Here is a 17,544-nt window from a genome sequence, read left to right on the forward strand (position 1 = left end):
GGGACCCTATTGTTGTGATTATAACGGCATTACTATTAACATTACAATGATTTTAAGTTTTTATAAACAAATGTTGCCCTGCTTTTATTTAGTTCTCTGTTGCTGCTTTGTTGTGGCAGGAGCTGGACTTGATGGAGTGGAAGAAATTAAGCGACATCCATTCTTTGTTACCATAGATTGGAACGTAAGTAGTGCATCATGGTTTCTGATTCTGATCTCACATTTATTTGATTGGATGCGAACTTGAAGCCTTTCGCTTAGCACTTGTGTTTTCATTAGAGAAATCATATGACAGCCTCAATTTTATGTAATCAGTGTGCTCATCTTAAAATAATTTAAATCTCTCCTGGAGGCCACAGAGTGGTTACTGCCACTAAGCAGTGAGGAACCTCCTATTCTGTTGACAAATTTGATTTAAGTGGAGCCATGGAAAAATAAAAAGATCTGACAATTTTCATTTCTGTCAATTGTCCATCTGTCTATTCTGTATTCAGTGGTATAACTGCCCCACTTCACATAGATTGTGTAACAATGAATTGGGCTTTGACACAGGTAACATAAGAATTAAGTCTAGGAATAAGATGAGGAGAAAAAAGAAAAAAAGACGAGGGAAGAGAAAAGAAGGCAGATATTTGAGACTTGTTATTGTTATTTGTGTCGGCCTCTCCAAAGTGCTACACCTCTCTGCTCCTTCTTCCACCCCCAACTCCAGCTGCTTTGTTGTGACTTCTCCTCTGTCCCTGGGCTGCAGCCATCCTAATGAATTAAATACCCTCACCAGCCTTGGCATGATCTCATTCTTCTGTTCCTCCTCCTCTTTCCCCAGCCTGCACTGCTTCTATTGCTTTTGATTATGTGGAACCAAAAAATAGTGTTTTATTTCCTCCTCAAAAATTGGGGCAGGACAGTTATGCAGTGGAGGTAATTATATGAGTAATTTCCAAAGTACGGTGCTTGGTACTTAGTAATAATAATAATAAATATCATAATTATTAAGTATGTCATCTCTGTCTCCTTATGAGTTCAAAACCAACACTTTGGGTATGGGATTTCATCCCCAAAGCAGTCTCTTTGCTCCACACCAAATCTGGAAGGCCTAATTTCTATCCCCATAGGAATGCAATGCTCAGACCCCAAGCAAGCTGCTGAGACGCGCTTATTTCCTCGGAAAACCAAGAAAAACATGGTGTCATCCTTCATCATCCAGTGGTATTTACTGAGCGCAGACTGAATGCACAGCACTGTTACATAGTAGGGGAGAAATACAATATAGAATGAGCAAGATACAGCCCCAGGGCCTTCAGGAGGCTTACGATCTGAAAGGGGGCTGCTGGGAGGAGGCAGGACGGGAAGATAGGTGTCCCTCACCTCCGTGCCCACCCAATAAGGTATGGAAGGGAAGGGAGCGGAAGGGGGTGGAGATTGAACAGGAAGGAAGTTGGGACCACCCAAACCAAAGGTAATAAATACCTGTTGCCTCTGGTGCTCGGGTCTCTCTGGGAAGATCACAGCGGTAGCAACAGCCACCCACGTGTCTCTCCCTGTCCCGAGCACCAGGCGCCATTCCGCCACCAGGAACAATGCACAGAGACAGGGGTCGCGGGACGGGTGAGTGTAACACATAACTGGGTTAAATACATAAGTAGGTAATGTATGAGTGTAACGCATATGTGAGCTTAGTGTATAAGCGGGCAATGTATAAGTGAGTATAATGCACATGTGAGTTTAGTGCGTAAGTGGGTAGCGTACAAGCGAGTGTAACGCGCAAGTGAGTTTAACGCACGAGTGTGTAACGCATAAGTAAGTCTAAGGCCTAAATGGGGTCGGCGCATAAGTAGATTGAACTCTTAAGTGGATTCCTCCCAAGTGGGTGCGCACATGGTGGGAACTAGCCATCTCACCACGTTGTGAGTAAACCATTAACGGGCTCTTCCTGGGCGGGCCCTGGTGTCCGCCCACACTCAAGTAACACCCTAGTGTAATCCTCCCATCAGGGAAGCTTTAACACCAAATTCCTCCCAAAGGGGAAGCTTTAACACCATATTTCCCCCAAAAGGGAAGGCCGACTGTCGCGTCTGAATAATTAATTAATTCAATCCTCCCCGCGGAATAAATTCTACACAAAACTCAGGTTTTCCATCTCCAGCCTCTCTCTCTCTCTCTCTCTCTCCCCGCGCCGATTCCGAAAGAACCTGTCCCCGGCAACGGGTGACAGATGTTCATCACCCTGATTCTATTTATTTGCCATTGTTTTTATGAGATGTTCTTCCCCTTGACTCTATTTATTGCCATTGTTCTTGTTTGCCTGTCTCCCCCGATTAGACTATAAGCCCATCAAAGGGCAGGGACTGTCTCTATCTGTTGCCTATTTGTACATTCCAAGCGCTTAGTACAGTGCTGTGCACATAGTAAGTGCTCAATAAATACTACTGAATGAATGAATGAATGAATGAAAATGATGACAGTCCCCTGGGGAAAGATTGAATTCGTCAAGATAAAACATAAAAACACAAGGACAGTGACAAAAACATTGCAAAGACAAGAACTCTGCAGTTGAAGGAGTTATCGGCTCCTTCCTGCCCTGGCGGGGCTGTCTGGAATCTAATGTCACAGAGCCACAGCCAAATCAGTCAACCAGTGGGATTTATTGAGTACTGTGTACTATACGCAGAACACTGCACTGAGCGCTTGGAAGAGCACAGTAGGGTTAAAATAGGCCCGATCCTTGCCTGCTTTCCGTCGTCCCCTAGACTGTAAGCTTGTTGTGGGCAGGGAATGTGTCTACTAACTCTTTTGGGTTGTACTCTCCCAAGTGCTTAGTACAGTGCTCTGTAATCAGTCAGTGGAGTTAATCGTATTCATTGAGCGCTCACCATGTGCAAAGCACTGCCGTAAGCACTAGGGAGAGTACAGTGCAACAATAAACAGACACGGGCCCTGCCGACAATGACCTCACAGCCGACTAAGGCCTCATTAAATACCATCGATTGATAGATTGATGGTTCCAGAACGCTGTCACTGCTTGAATCCTTCCTTCCCACCCTGCTCAGGCAAGGCAGGGCAGCAGCAGGGCCCCGGCATGACGCCGGCCAGGGCCAGCGCGGGGAAGGCGGCCCCGGTCCCAGCCAGCGGGGAACGGAGGCCTTACTTGGTCCCTGTCGGACTCCTGCCTATTTTACGCTGCGCACAATGAGCACTCAATAAATACGATTGATTGATGGATCGATTGATTACAGACCTTCCCAGTAGGATTTATGGAGAAGAGTCGAAGGGCATCCTACTGGAATGACTGGCAGAGTCAGTCAGTTAATCGATGGTATTTAGTGAGTGCTTACTGTGTTCAGGGAGCTGTACTAAGCACTGGGGAGAATACAGTATAGCAGAAAATAATAATAATAATAGTTATGGTATTTGTTAAGCGTTTAGTATGTGCAAAGCACTGTTCTAAGCACTGGAGTTGGTACAAGGTAATCAGGTTGCCAGGTTGCTAGAGAATAATAATAATAATAGTATTTGTTAAGCGCTTTTTTTGCGCCAAGCACTGTTCTAAGTCTCGGGGGTCAGACAAGGTAATCAGGTTGTCCCCCTTGGGGCTCACAGTTTTAATCCCCATTTTACAGATGAGGTCACTGAGGCCCAGAGAAGTGAAGTGACTTGCCCAAAGTCACACAGCTGACAAGTGGTGGAGTCAGGATTAGAACCCATGACCTCAGGCCTTCCCAGACTGAGCAGGCCTTCCCAGACTGAGCTCCCTTTTTCCCTCTGTTCCCTCTGCTCTCCCTCTACCCCCCCTTCACCTCTCCTCAGATAAGTCCTCTCTTCCCCCCTATCCCTCTGCTCCTCCCCCTCTCCCTCTGCTCCTCCCCCTCTCCCTTCCCCTCCCCTAGCACTGTACTCATCCGCTCAACTGTATATGTTTTCATTACCCTATTTATTTTGTTAATGAGATGTACATCGCCTTGATTCTATTTATTTGCTATTGTTTTAATGAGATGTTCATCCCTTTAATTCTATTTATTGCTATTGTTCTTGTCTGTCTGTTTCCCCCGATTAGACTGTAAGTCCGTCAAAGGGCAGGGACTGTCTCTATCTCTTACCGATTTGTACATTCCAAGCGCTTAATACAGTGCTCTGCACATAGTAAGTGCTCAATAAATGCATTCAATGAATGACTCCCAGGCCCAGGCTCTTTCCACTGAGCCACGCTGCTTCTCTGTTCCCTGCCTACATCAAGATTACATTCTGGAGGGGAAGACAGACATTAATATAAACAAATAAATTACGGATTTGTATAGACGAGCTGTGGGACTTGGGTGTGGGTGAATAAATGGTACAAATCCGAGTACTAGGGCGAGGCAGAAGAGAGTGGGAGAATAGGAAAAAAAGGCTTTAGGCAGGGAAGGTCTGTTGGAGATGTGCTTTGAGTAATAATTATGGTACGTGTTAAGCGCTTACTATGTACTGAGCACTGTTCTAAGCGCTGGAGCACTGTTCTAAGCACTGGGATAAGGCATAGCATTTATGTTTACTGTACTGATGATGCAGGTTGCCAAGACATAATAATAATAATGATGGCATTTGTTAAGTGCTTAGGATGTGCAAAGCACTGTTCTAAGCGCTGGGGAGGATTCAAGGTGATCAGGTGGGGCTCACAGTCTTCATCCCCATTTTGCAGATGGGGTAACTGAGACATAGAGAAGTGAAGTGACTTGCCCAAAGTCACACAGCTGGCAAGCGGCTGAACAGGGATTTGAACCCACGACCTCTAACTCCCCAGCCCATGCTCTTTCCACTGAGCCACTGCTTCTCTGCACTGTCTACATCCACACTCTCTTGTCTGGTCTGCCTGCAGTAGCTCCCAGCATAGAGCGGGAGGAGATTGGAGTGTGCACTGTAGCTGTGGAACAGAAAATCAGAGTGAAACACTTTTTTTATCAGCATTTGTTAAACACTTCCTGTGCCCTAAGCACTGTACTAAGCGCTGGGGTAGATACAAGATACTCGGTTTGGACACGGCCCCCGTCCACGTGTGGCTCGCAGTCGTAATCCCCATTTTACAGGTGAAGGACTCGAGGCATAGAGAAGTGAAGTGACTTACCCAAGGTCGCACAGCAGATGTGGTAGAGTAGGATTAGAACCCAGGTCCGCCGACTCCCGGGCTCTTTTCACTAAGTCCCGCTGCTTCACCTCCTGAACGGCAGCCACTGCGTGCACCCTCCTGCATTCTGTATTCCGTTGGTCAGTGTGGCGCTCACAGGGTCGCTTCAGCGGTTGGGTCCTTCTCTCCTTGCCCGCTGAGAGACTGTAAGCCCATCAGTGGGCAGGGATCGTCTTTATCTGTTGCCAAATTGTACATTCCAAGCGCTCAGTACAGTGATCTGCACATAGTAAGCGCTTAATACATACTATCGAATTGAATCGAATGAGAGGTTGATCACTGGGTGGGTCCAACACGCCAGAGGCTGCGATTAGGTAGACGGCGAAAAAGATGAAGGGGGCATGCAAGGAGAAGAGAAGGAAGGAAAGGGAAGAAAGATGGAGGAAAAGAGAGAAGACGGGAAAGAAGGAAGGTAGGAGGAAAGAAAAGAAATCAGGCATTGGGCTTGAAAGCACTCTAATCTGCTAAACCACTTTTGATTCCCGTTTATGTGGAGTTTGGGATTTGGGGGAAACTCTTCAGTAATTTTTCTTTCTTCTTAATCTAGAGCCAAGAGAGGGGAGAGGACATTCCTGAGAGAGAGAATGGAAAGGTGGAGGGTGGGACAAGGGTGGGAGGGATGGATTTAGTTTAAATAGAATTTGCGTAAAGTTCCGGGATTGTTGAAAATGATCCACAGGGCTCCGTGAGTGTACATTCCTGTCAGCCGGGGCTCAGAAGCCAAATTTATTTCTGCACTGTTCGCACGGTAATGGATAAACTGTCAGCAAGAAGCCGACGAGGACCACAGGGAAAGAATAAATCTAGTGCAGATGTTTAACATTGGAGTTCCTGCCATTAGAGGGAAACAGACTTTGTAACTCTGTCCCTCTAGCAAGTGTATGTATTTTGTAGTAGTCTGCAATCAGCATATTAATGATAAGGGTCATTGTTGTAAAAGGAAAGATAAATCAGTGGTCTAGTCAGAATTCCAGTGTGCCTGACTGTATATGATTGGGCAAAGATATTCAGCACAGAAGAGTCATTTCTTGTGCAGTTGCATCAACTGGTGTGTAAAAATGGGACTTGGTTGTGAAGAGAAAATTTGGACAATGATTGTCAGGTGGAGAGATAGAAGCATCTCATACATCAAAGGTGCTGTGAAAAGGGGCTTAAAATGTGATCTAAGATTGGCAGCTCATCTTAAAAATGTGAAATGAATTCTTAGAGCGTGTTAGGTTGGGTTACGATGAGTATCGAGGAAGGCTGCCAGTGAATACGACGGAATGAGTGAATGACGGAGAAGGGGGAGATCCACCTTGTGGCAGGCAGCCGAGAGGCCCAAGAGGATGAGGATAGACTAGAGGTTGTCGGATTTGGTGAGGCCGTAGAGAGGGCTGTTTCTAGGGTGAAGTGGGTGGGGGAGCGGGAATCAAGGGGAGAATTGGAGCAGAGGAAGCGGTGATAACGGGTGTAGACAACGCTCTCCGGGAGTTTGGAGAAGAGCGGTAGAAGGGGGATGGGGAGTTAACTGGAGGGGGCCAGCCATTAAGGGGACGTCTTTTTTGGATAGGGGAGACATTTCTGAAAGCAGTGGGGAAGGAGCCATTCGAAAGTAAGCAGGTTGAAGGAGGCAGTCAAGGATCTTTTTTGGATAGGGACACATTCCCGAAAGCAGTGGGGAAGGAGCCATTAGAAAGTAAGCAGGTTGAAGGAGGCAGTCAAGGAGGGCAGAAAGGAGAGAGAATAAAATAGGAAGGGATGGCATCAGAGATGCAGATGTAGATTTTGAGATGCAAGAGATCCCGTCTTGAGATACGCCGGGGGATATTGGGAGAGTTGAATCAGTCAATTAGTCAGTCGTATAATCAAGTGCTCACTGTTTGCTGAGCATTGTACTGAGCACTTGGGAGAGTACAGTATATGCTTAGGGGAGGCAGCATGGCTCAGTGGAAAGAGCCTGGGCTTCGGAGTCAGAGGTCATGGGTTCGACTCCCAGCTCTGCCACTTGTCAACTGTGTGCTTGTGGGCGTCACTTAACTTCTCTGTGCCTCAGTTACCTCATCTGTAAAATGGGGATTAACTGTGAGCCTCACGTGGGACAACCTGATTACCCTGTATCTACTCCAGCACTTAGAACAGTGCTCTGCACATAGTAAGCGCTTAACAAATACCAACATTATTATTATTATAAGAGAGTCGGTAAGCACATCCCCGGCCCACAAGGAGTTGAGCGTCTAGAAGGAGAATCTAAGAGGCTGGAGGAGGACTGGGGGACTGGAGAGAAGCATTGGAGATTTTAGGGGAATCCTGCCTGATGGTTTCAATTTTGTTAATAAAGTACATGAGCGGGTAATTAGGAGACAGAGGTGGCATGGGTGTGGCAATCAACGGGGAGGCAGGGTGCCCTGGTGGAAAGAACGTGAGACTAAGAGAAATCCTAGGTTCTAGTCCCAGCTGTTTGAGCTGTCCTCTGTGTGACCTTGAGCCAGTCGCTCAACCACTCTGTGCCACCGTTTCCTCATCTGTAAAATGGGAATTCAATCCCTGTTCTGCCTTCCCCATAGAATGTGAACCCCGAGTGGGGCAGGGACTCTGTGCCATCTGATGATTTTCAATCCAGCCTTGCCTTTGGCATGTAGTAAGGGTAAAATAAAGAACATCTGATGATGGCGTAACCGAGACTGTGCCCGGATGACAGCCAGTGTGCTGGCGTGTCTATCAGTTCGCAGAATATCAATCAGTGTGAATGATTGAGCCTGCTGGGAGAAGAATTATTATTATGGCACCCGTTAAGTGCTTTCTATGGAGTAGATACAATGTGATTGAGTTGAACACAAAGCCCGTCCCTGATGAGGCTCACAGTCTAAGTAGGAGGGAGCGGAATTAAACCTCCATCTTACAGATGAAGAAACTGAGGCACAGGTATATTAAGGATTTTGCCCAAGATCACACAGCAGGCAGTGTTGGAGTAGAGATTAAAACCCATGACCTTGGACTCCCAGGCCCGTACTCTTTCCGCTAGGCCATCGGGATACATGGGAATCCCCAGGGTACATGGGTTCATCAGGGTCAGGGGTTGGTTCTCCTGGAACTGGACGATAGTTTCACATCAGAAACATACTTTAAAAAAAATACTTTCTGCCCTCCCTCCATTAAGGAGCTGCAAGATGATGGTTAGAGAATGGTGTTGGCTTCCACGTTCTCTTCGGGCACGACTGGACAATGAGCCCTGAAAGCTCCATTTATGGATTAAACTGAAATGATTTGACAGAAGATATGAACTTTCTTTCTGGGGTGTCTGTTAAGCTCTTAGAATCTGTCAAACGTAGTTCTAAGCATTGTGTTAAGTACAAGTTAATTAGGGCAGACACAATCCCTGTCCTGCATGGGGCTCACAGTCTAAGTAGGAGGGAGGATAGGTGTTTAATCTTCATTTTTCAGTTGCGGAAACTGAGGCACAGAAAAGTAAAGTGACTTGCCCAAGGTCATACAGCAAGCAGTTGGCAGAGGCAGAATTAGAACCCAGGGCCTCTGACTCCCAGGTCTCCCTCTGGCCATCTGTGGAGTATTTACTTCTTGAAATTTTGATAGGTTGGGGAGGGATTGGGACAAGGGGAAAAGTGAGGTGAAAACTGGGAAGCCGTGGAGCAGCAGAACCTCCATGAAGACCCCCTCCCTCTCTTATAACAACTGGGTACAAAATGTGGGCAGCTAAATTCCCACCCTGACTGGCCACAGGATTCCTGAAGGGTCTACCGTCTCTTTGCACGAGACGGTAAAACTCAAATTCTAAATGCAAAACACCGACCCAGAATCTTCCCATTCAACCTGCTTCTAGGTGACGATGACCCTTGGCTTTCATGAGGAAAGTTCCGAGAAATAAGCCATTCGAGATAAACATCAATTTGCACATTTGGACGAGAGAACCTCTCAGCCGCTTAAACCGGCTTAAATCTCTAGTCGTCGTGCTAGCAAGGGCCTGTAAACTGCATGTTTGTGATTGCAAATGGACACGCAGGAAATCTGAAATCCTCTATCCTAAGACAATTCCAGAGAGCTTGCCCAGAGCCCGGAAAACTGGGTCCCCAGACTGTATTGGACCCAGTGTTATGCGGATTCTCTGATCTAGAATCTGGCCCCCCTTGCCCTGACTTTTCCAGAAAGAGCACTAGAGCCATTTCTTCGAGGAAACAGCTATGTCCCAGGCCCTGTGTTTGGAAGCTGAAGGAATGGGGTTGAATCAGAGTCCCGAGCCTAGACCCAGAGCTCATTTGGGAGACGACATGGCCTAGTGGGAAGAGCATAGGCCTTGGGGTCAACAGAACTGGGTTCTAATTCTACATCCACCACTTGTCTGTTGTGTAGCCTTGGGCAAGTTACTTAACTTCTTTGTGCCCCAGTTCCCGCATCTGCAAAGATGCCCGTTCTCCCTCTTTCATAGACTGTGAGCCCCGTGTGGGATGTGATTATCTTGTAGCTACTCCAGGGCTTAGTACAGTGCTTGGCACATAGTAAGTGCTTATCAAATACCACAATTATTTGTAAACTGCACCAGTTGCAGGTCCCCCATCCCCTCACCCCTGCCAACCTAGAAATGAATTTCCGTTCGGGAGACTTTTTGAGCTTGCTCAAGTGGACTTAGACCCTCTCCAAAGATGAGTGATGGGGTTAATATCTTTTACTGTGATTAAAACACGGCTTATGAACCCAGAATTTCCACAAAGAGCCTGTATTGAAATCCTCAACTACTCGTCGGCAACAGCCAGCCTTTCTACCACCACCTCCCTCAGTATATTAACGTCTCCAAGATACCACAGCCTCCAGAAAAGCTGTATTTACAAGGAGCCGCCGCTGTCTAATTAGGCAGAAGAAAGGGTATTTGAAGGAAGTGACCGTGTAGGGGAGGAATGGGGGAGAGCTTTGACATTTTCAGAAACTATCCGTGAGAGGAGGGGTGGAGAAGTGGGGGGCTTCTAAGAGCCTGCAGTGGTAGAGGATGGAGGGAAGATTAAAGACATCTCATTTGAAATTAGGTGAATACTAATGGAGATCTGCACTCAGGGGCTCAAAACCTTCAGCCACTCGTGTCATCGATCAATCAGTGGTAATTACTAAGGGCTTCCTGTATTCGGAGCACTGTACTAAGACTGTACTGTACAGTGCTCTAGTTGGATGTTCCGCCGACGCCTCAAACTTCACATGCCCAAAACAAAACTCCTGAACTTTCCACCCAAGCACTGTTCTCCCCGTGACTTTCCCATCCCTATAGACAGCACCACCACCATCTCTGTCTCTCAAGCTTGTAACCTGGGCATTACTCTGGACTCATCTCACTCATTCAGCCCACATGTTCAATTTATCACTAATTCCTGTTGATCCAACCATCACAGTTTTGCTAAAATCTGTCATTTATTCATTCAGTTGTATTTATCGAGTGCTTACGGTGTGCGGAGCACTGTACTGAGCGCTTGGAATGTACAGTTCGGCAACAGATAGAGACAATCTCTGCCCGATGACGGGCTCACAGTCTAAAATTAATTAATTTTAATTTTCCATTAATCCAAATACTTATCCTTTCCCTCCTCGATTACTGCAGCAGCCTCCTTGCTGACCTCCCTGCCCCTTCTCTCTCCCCACGCCAGTCCATACTTTACACTGCTGCTCAGATCATTTTTCTACAAAAACTTTCAGTCCATGTTTCTCCACTCCTTAAGAGTGGTTGCTCATCTCCTTCCTCATTAAACAGAACCTCCTTACTATTGCCTTGCCCCTTCCTACCTTACCTCACTGCTTTCTTCCTACATCCCAGCCCTCACACTTTGCTCCTCTACATATCCATAATTTATTCACTTATTAATATCCGTTTCTCTCCCCCTTAAGAGTGTAAGCTCATTGTGGGCAGGGAATGTCTACCAACCCTGTTATGTTGTCATCTCCCAAGTGCTTAGCACAGTGCTCTGCATACAGTAAGTGCTCCGTAAATTGAGGGTTTGATTGACTTGCCAATTTCTTGGGAAGTTGGGAAATGGAGGTATTTTTCTCCCCATTTTGTGGCTAAGAAAACCGAGGCATAGTGCGTTTAAGTGATTTACATAAGGTCACACAGCAATAGGAGAATGAAGGCTACTATGAAGCCCTCTTGATTCCTTGAGCCATGTGCTCAATCCAACAGAAAACGTGGCCTAGTCCCACAGCTGTGCCCTTTCCATGCCAACAGCCTCCAGAGCCCCCTTTCCTTATCTGTCTTGCTACCGAGCCCCTGGGGCTACCTGAGGTGGTTTTCTCCTCTCAGTTGCTAAACAAATCCTGACCTACCTCCATGCGGACAAACTCTTCTCTCAATTTCTCCCTTCTATGACTCCTACGAGCTCATAGTCTAAGGGGAATGGAGAATAGGAATTTAATCTCCATTTCCCAGAGGAGAAAACTGAGGCACAGAGAAGTGACTTGGCAAAAGAGAGAACTTTTGTGACTTCTTACAGTGCCTTTCATATGTTCATCCTTCCAACCCTGAAATCCTTTTCCACTCCCAGACCGGTACCAGCTTTAACATTCTTCAGGGGTAAAGTAACGTTAAACACCCTGTTGTAGTGGGCCGATAATAAAAATGGTATTTATTAAGCTCTTATTATAGGCCTAACTTTGTGGTCGATATTAGCAGAATGGACACCATCCCTGTCCCACATGGAGCTCGCAGTCTAAGGGGAATGGAGAGTAGGTATTTAATCTCCATTTCCCAGATGAGGAAACTGAGGCACAGAGAAGTGACTTGGCAAAAGAGAGAACTTGCCAAACAGCACAGCAGGTACGTGGCCGAGTCAGGAGGAAAACACTGACTTACAGTAGGAGGTCTCCTGATTTACAGACTTTCCACTATATAACCCTACTTTTCTTGGCAACCTTTCAGGACACGTGCTTCCTGAGTCCCAGAATCCTATGCCCTCCCCTTCCTTTCTCCCTCCTTAATACCTTCTTAATAATAATAACAATAATGGTTTTGTTAAGCACTTACTATGTGCCAAGCACTGTTCTAAGTGCTGGGGTAAATAGAAGATCATCAGGTTGTCCCATGTGGGGCTCCCAGCCTTCATCCCCATTTTACAGATGAGGTAACTGAAGCACAGAGAGGTTAAGTGGCTTACTCAAGGTCCCACAGCAGACAAGTGGCGGAGCCACAATTAGAACCCACGTCTTCTGACTGCCAAGCCCGGGCTCTTTCCACTAAGGCGTGCTTCATCCTCCTCCTTCCCTCTCCGCTCTTTCTCTTGATTTGTCTCCCTGATAGACAAATCAGAGCTCAGAATCACTTCCGACAGCCATGTCAAGTGGGCCAAGAGCAGCCCCTGCTTTTCCGTTTTTATTTTTTTAGGTGTGATTGCCTGTCAGTGGGAGTACGTGTTTGTGGATGGGTGGGTGTGACCTTGTGTGTGCCTATTGGTGTATGAACCTGAGTTTGCGTGTGTCATTCATTCAATAGTATTTATTGAGCACTTTACTATGTGCAGAGCACTGTACTAAGCGCTTGGAATGGACCATTCGGCAACAGTTAGAGACATTCCCTGCCCATTGATGGGCTTACAGTCTAATCAGGGGAAGAACACTCCTCACCATTGGCTTTAAAGCACTCAATCACCTTGCCCCCTTCTATCTCACCTCCCTATTCTTCTTCCTCTTTCAAATCTGCCAGACCACAGCTCTCCCCATTTTCAAAGTCCATCAGAAATTCTCTTCCCTCCAGGAGGCTTTCTGGAATTAATTTACCTCTCCCCAGGTACTAGCTTCCCATTGACCACTTCAGCTCCTTTTCACTCACAGCCATCCATTCCTTTTCACTCACAGCACATCCGTTCCTATCTATTGACAAACTCTTCCACCTTAGCGCTTATTCTCCCATCCAGCATTTCTTCCCCCTCTACCTGTGAAGAAGCTGGGATCTTTCCAGTTAGATGGTAAGCTCCATGAGGACAGAGATTCTATTTTTTTTTTTACCTCTTTTGTATTTTCACCAATACTTACTACAGTACTTTGTACCCAGAAGGCACTAAATAAATACTACTAATTGTGTATATATATATCACATCACCTCCCCGGCCCAAACACATTTGGGATCTCAACATCAGTTCGATGTAAGGAATATTCTACTGGGGTTTGGAAGTCCTACTGTAAACTTCCAGTGGGCAAGGAACATGTCTACCACCTCTGTTGTATTGGACTCTCCCAAGCGCTTTACACAGTGAGTGCTCCATAAATACCATTAATAGAGCGATCGATTGAAGCCATCTATGCAAAAGGCATCCTGGACTAACCCAAAGGGGAAATGGTGGCCAATGGCAGAATTATCTGGTGTCAGCAGTTGTCCGGAGCCGTGTCACCTTTCTTGCAGACGCTGTACCGGAAAGAGATCAAGCCACCCTTCAAACCTGCAGTCGGGAGGCCTGAAGACACCTTTCATTTTGATCCTGAATTCACATCCCGGACCCCTACAGGTGAGTGCCAATAACTGGAGTTTTCTTCCAAGGGGTTGTTCCTCTGGGACCGATGGCGGCGGGGCAGGGAATGCACAGTGCAGTTTGGCTTTGATTTCTCTCTTCTCGGTTGACTAACGAGTCACGTTTGAGAGTCCCTGAGGGATTAGAGAAGCAGCGTGGCATGGTGGAGAGAGCCCGGGGTTGGGAGTCAGAGGTCATGGGTTCTAATCCCGACTCCGCTTGTCAGCTGTGTGACTGTGGGCAAGTCACTTCACTTCTCTAGGCCTCAGTGACCTCATCTGTAAAATGGGGATGAAGACTGTGAGCCTCACGTGGAACAACCTGATTACCCTATATCTACCCCAACGCTTAGAACAGTGCTCTGCACATAGTAAGTGCTTAACAAATACCAACATTATTAGTAGTAGTAGTATTTTGCCCCATTTTCAACATTTTCTTCACGGGGAGGGGAGCCGGTGAACAGCCAAGAATAAAACACAGGACTGGAATCAATCGATTTTGCTGATCGTCAGCAGCTCAGGTGAAGTTTTCATTGAAGATGGAGAGCATAGGCCAGGTGAGTTTGAGGACTGTGAGGACTGTGAATCTCCGTCATCCACAGTCACCCTGTTTCTTGACCTCACCAGTCCATCAGTGGTATTTCTTGAGCACTTAGTAGGTGCAGAGCACCATACTAAGTGCTTGGGAGAGATGATCTTTCACCATAATGATGATAGGAGAGGGAGGGATGGATGTGAATTCTGAGCATGGCGTCGGTGAGGCTTGGTTTGGCTATGATGGAGTGGTTTGCAGTTCACTGCCAATGAGACCCGAGGCAGCCAGAGCCACTGATTTCTAAAAGTCTTCATGCCGAAGTCAGGGTGACCCAAGAATCTCACCACTTGTTGGCTGAGTGACCTTGGGTAAGCCACTTAACTTGTCTGTGCCTCATCTGTAAAGGGGGGATTAAGACTGTGAGCCCCATGTGGTACAACCTGATGACCTTGTATCTACCCCAGTGCTTAGAACAATGCTTGGCACCTGGTAAGTAATAATAATAATAATAATGATGGTATTTGTCAAGCACCCGGTTCGGTGGCTGGACTGGATCAACCCTGTAGCAGTTTAATCAACTCAGTCGCGAATATCAACTCTTAGCGCTTTCATGCTCTGTATCTGATTCTTCCAAGACGGCTGAGATCGACCGGTGCCCTTCTGCTCAACTGAACTGCATCACACTCCAGTCCACAAAACAATCTGCTATTGATGTGCTGTCTTAGTCCCAGAGAAGATCTCTGGGGCAGTTGGGAAGGAAGCGGCAATCTGTGGTTAGTCAATTCCAAGACTGCCATGGACCAGAACCCAGGCAAACCACCGTACTTATTGAGTGCTTACTGTGTGCAGACCACTGTATTAAGGGCTTGGGAGAATCCAATAAAACAGAGTTGGTAGACACGTTGCCTGCCCACGATGAGCTTACAGTTTAGAGAGGGAGACACATTAATTTAAATAAATAAATTACGGACATGTACGTAAGTGCTGTGGGGCTGAGGGAATAACGGGTGCAAATCCAAGGGGGAGGGTGAGGCAGAAGAGTGGGAGAAGAGGAAATGAGGACTTAGTAGGGGAGAGCTTCGTGGAGGAAGTGTGCTTTTTGAAGAGGGGGAGAATGATTGTCAGATATGAAAAGGGAGGGTATTCGAGGGGCGGGGAGTAGGTGGGAGGCCGGCAGCGAGATAGATGAGATCGAGGTACGGTGAGTACGTCGGCCCTAAGAGGAGCAAAGTCTGCGGGCTGGGTCGTCGTAGAACCGCAGCGAAGTAAGGTAGGAGGGAGCAAGATGACTGAGTGCTTTGAAACCGACAGTTAGGGGTATCTGAATGATGTGGAGGTGGATGGGCAACCACTGGATGTTCTTGACATGGACTGAACAAGGCAGAATGGAAGCTTGCATTAATATCAGACCCCAGGGGAGGATTCTACTGTGATTATTGCTTCTAGCCTCAGGGAGGGCACTGGGGGTGGGTGGGATTGAAGCTCCCCAGGCAAGGGATGAAGGAAGAAACAAGCGTAACCTGCAATTTCCAACAACAGCGGTCAGTCGGTTCTGACTTTTGCTGCTGGAAAGGATTGGGTTGGTGAACCAAGTCTGATGCGGGTATTCGGGTGAGATTAGCTCTTTCTTGATTCTTTTGGATTCTAATCCTTGGAATCAAGGGTGTGGACATACGGAACCAAATTCACTGAGTTTATAGTCGACGTCTAGTGCTGAGCCAGTCCTCTGGGGGAGAAGTAGAGTGGCAATACATTTATTTATACAGTGGCTTCTTCCTGAGTTTGCAGAACTCCCTTCAGCCGGAGAGGAAGGTGGGGAGGTGAGAGAGTAATGATGAAGTGGCAATATGTACATTTATATAGTAATTATTATTATGGTGATTATACTAGTATTTGTTCAATGCTTACTATGTATCAAGCACTGTTCTAAACATTGGGGTAGATACAGGCTAATCAGGTTGGACACAGTCCCTGTCCCACATGGGCTCAGGCTAAGTCCCCGTTATACAGCTGAGGAAACTGAGACAAAGAGAAGTGAAGTGACTTGCCCAAGGTCACAGAACAGACAAATGGCAGAGCGGAGATTAAAACTGAGGTCTCCGAGCCCCGCGCTTCATCCGCTAAACCATATGATGGCTTCTTCCTAAGTGTGCAGCCTGAGAGGAAGGTGGGGAGGTGAGCGAGCAATGATGAAATAAATGGTGTTTATTTCCCCTTTTGATGGCAAGTGCAGAGTAGAGACCCCAAGAAAGGGACGGTCACATATTATGGGGAAAATCTGGTGAACCCAGGTCCTCGGGCACCTAGCTCAGGACTGGTCCCAGAAGCCCCTGCTTCTAAACACAGCTCCATTAGAAAGGCAATAGCAATAATAATATTTAGTAAGCGCTTACTGTCTGTAGAGCACTGTGCGCTACGAAATAACAAAACAGGCAGGAATTAGACCTCATCCCCATCCCTCAGCCGGGTTTACAATCTAAAAAATCAGTAGCATTTATGAAGTACTTACTGGGTGCAGTGCCGATATGCAGGTGAGACTTAAACATGGTCTCTGACCCACTAGGAGCTCAGAATCTAAAAATACCTTGTGGGTAGGGAACCTGTCTACCGGCTCAGTTGTATTATACTCTCCTGATTACTTATTAACGGTGCTCTGCACATAATCCATCAGTCGTATTTACTGGGCTCTTATCGTGTGCAGAGCATTGTACTAAGCCCTTGGAAAAGCATAATAAACAGACACATTCCCTGCCCGAAATGATCTGACAGTAGAGGCGGAGACCCAGATAAGTGGGAAGAAATAAGGGATTATACACCTAAGTGAATAAAGGGAGCAAGTGAGGGTGACCGAGAAGGGAGTGGAGGTAAAGACGTGAAGGTTTAGTCAGGGAAGGCCCCCTGGAGGAACTGGGCCTTATTGAAGGACGAGAGAGTAATTGGCTACCAGATGTGAAGAGGGATTTCCGGGCCAGAAGCAGGATGTGGGTGAGAGGTGAGCGGTGAGATCGACGGGATGGAGGTACAGGGAGTAGGATGGCATTAGAGGAGTGAAGTGTGTGGGCTGGGTCGGGGTAGGAGAGCAGCGAGGTGAAGTAGGAGGTGGCAAGGGGATTGACTGCTTTAAGGCCAACGGTGAGGTGTTTCTGGGTGATGCAGAGGTAGGGATGCTGTGGAGCTGAGGTAGGGGGGAATAAAGGGCGCAAAATCCAAGTGCTAGGGCAGCACAGAAGGGAGTGGGAGGAGAGGAAATGAGGGTGTAGTCAGGGGAAGCCTTTTGGAGGCGGGCCTTTGATAATTATAATAATAATGATAGTATTTCTTAAGGGTTTACTATGTGCCAAGCACTGTCCTAAGCGCTGAAGTAGTTACAGGGTCATCAGT

General features: G+C 46.9%; 1 protein-coding gene across 2 annotated transcripts in view; it reads left to right on the forward strand.

The window, feature by feature from the left end:
• RPS6KA2 (ribosomal protein S6 kinase A2) overlaps window positions 1-17,544 on the forward strand; it is a 432,811-nt gene that overhangs the window by 353,690 nt on the left and 61,577 nt on the right. For both annotated transcript variants that reach the window (XM_029049085.2, XM_029049086.2), the window contains 2 exons: window positions 120-184; window positions 13,524-13,626. In XM_029049085.2, the coding sequence (XP_028904918.1) occupies window positions 120-184; window positions 13,524-13,626 (168 nt within the window). The remainder of the gene's footprint in view (window positions 1-119; window positions 185-13,523; window positions 13,627-17,544) is intronic.

The sequence above is a fragment of the Ornithorhynchus anatinus genome, chromosome 21, assembly GCF_004115215.2.
Source record: "Ornithorhynchus anatinus isolate Pmale09 chromosome 21, mOrnAna1.pri.v4, whole genome shotgun sequence".
Taxonomy (NCBI): domain Eukaryota; kingdom Metazoa; phylum Chordata; class Mammalia; order Monotremata; family Ornithorhynchidae; genus Ornithorhynchus; species Ornithorhynchus anatinus.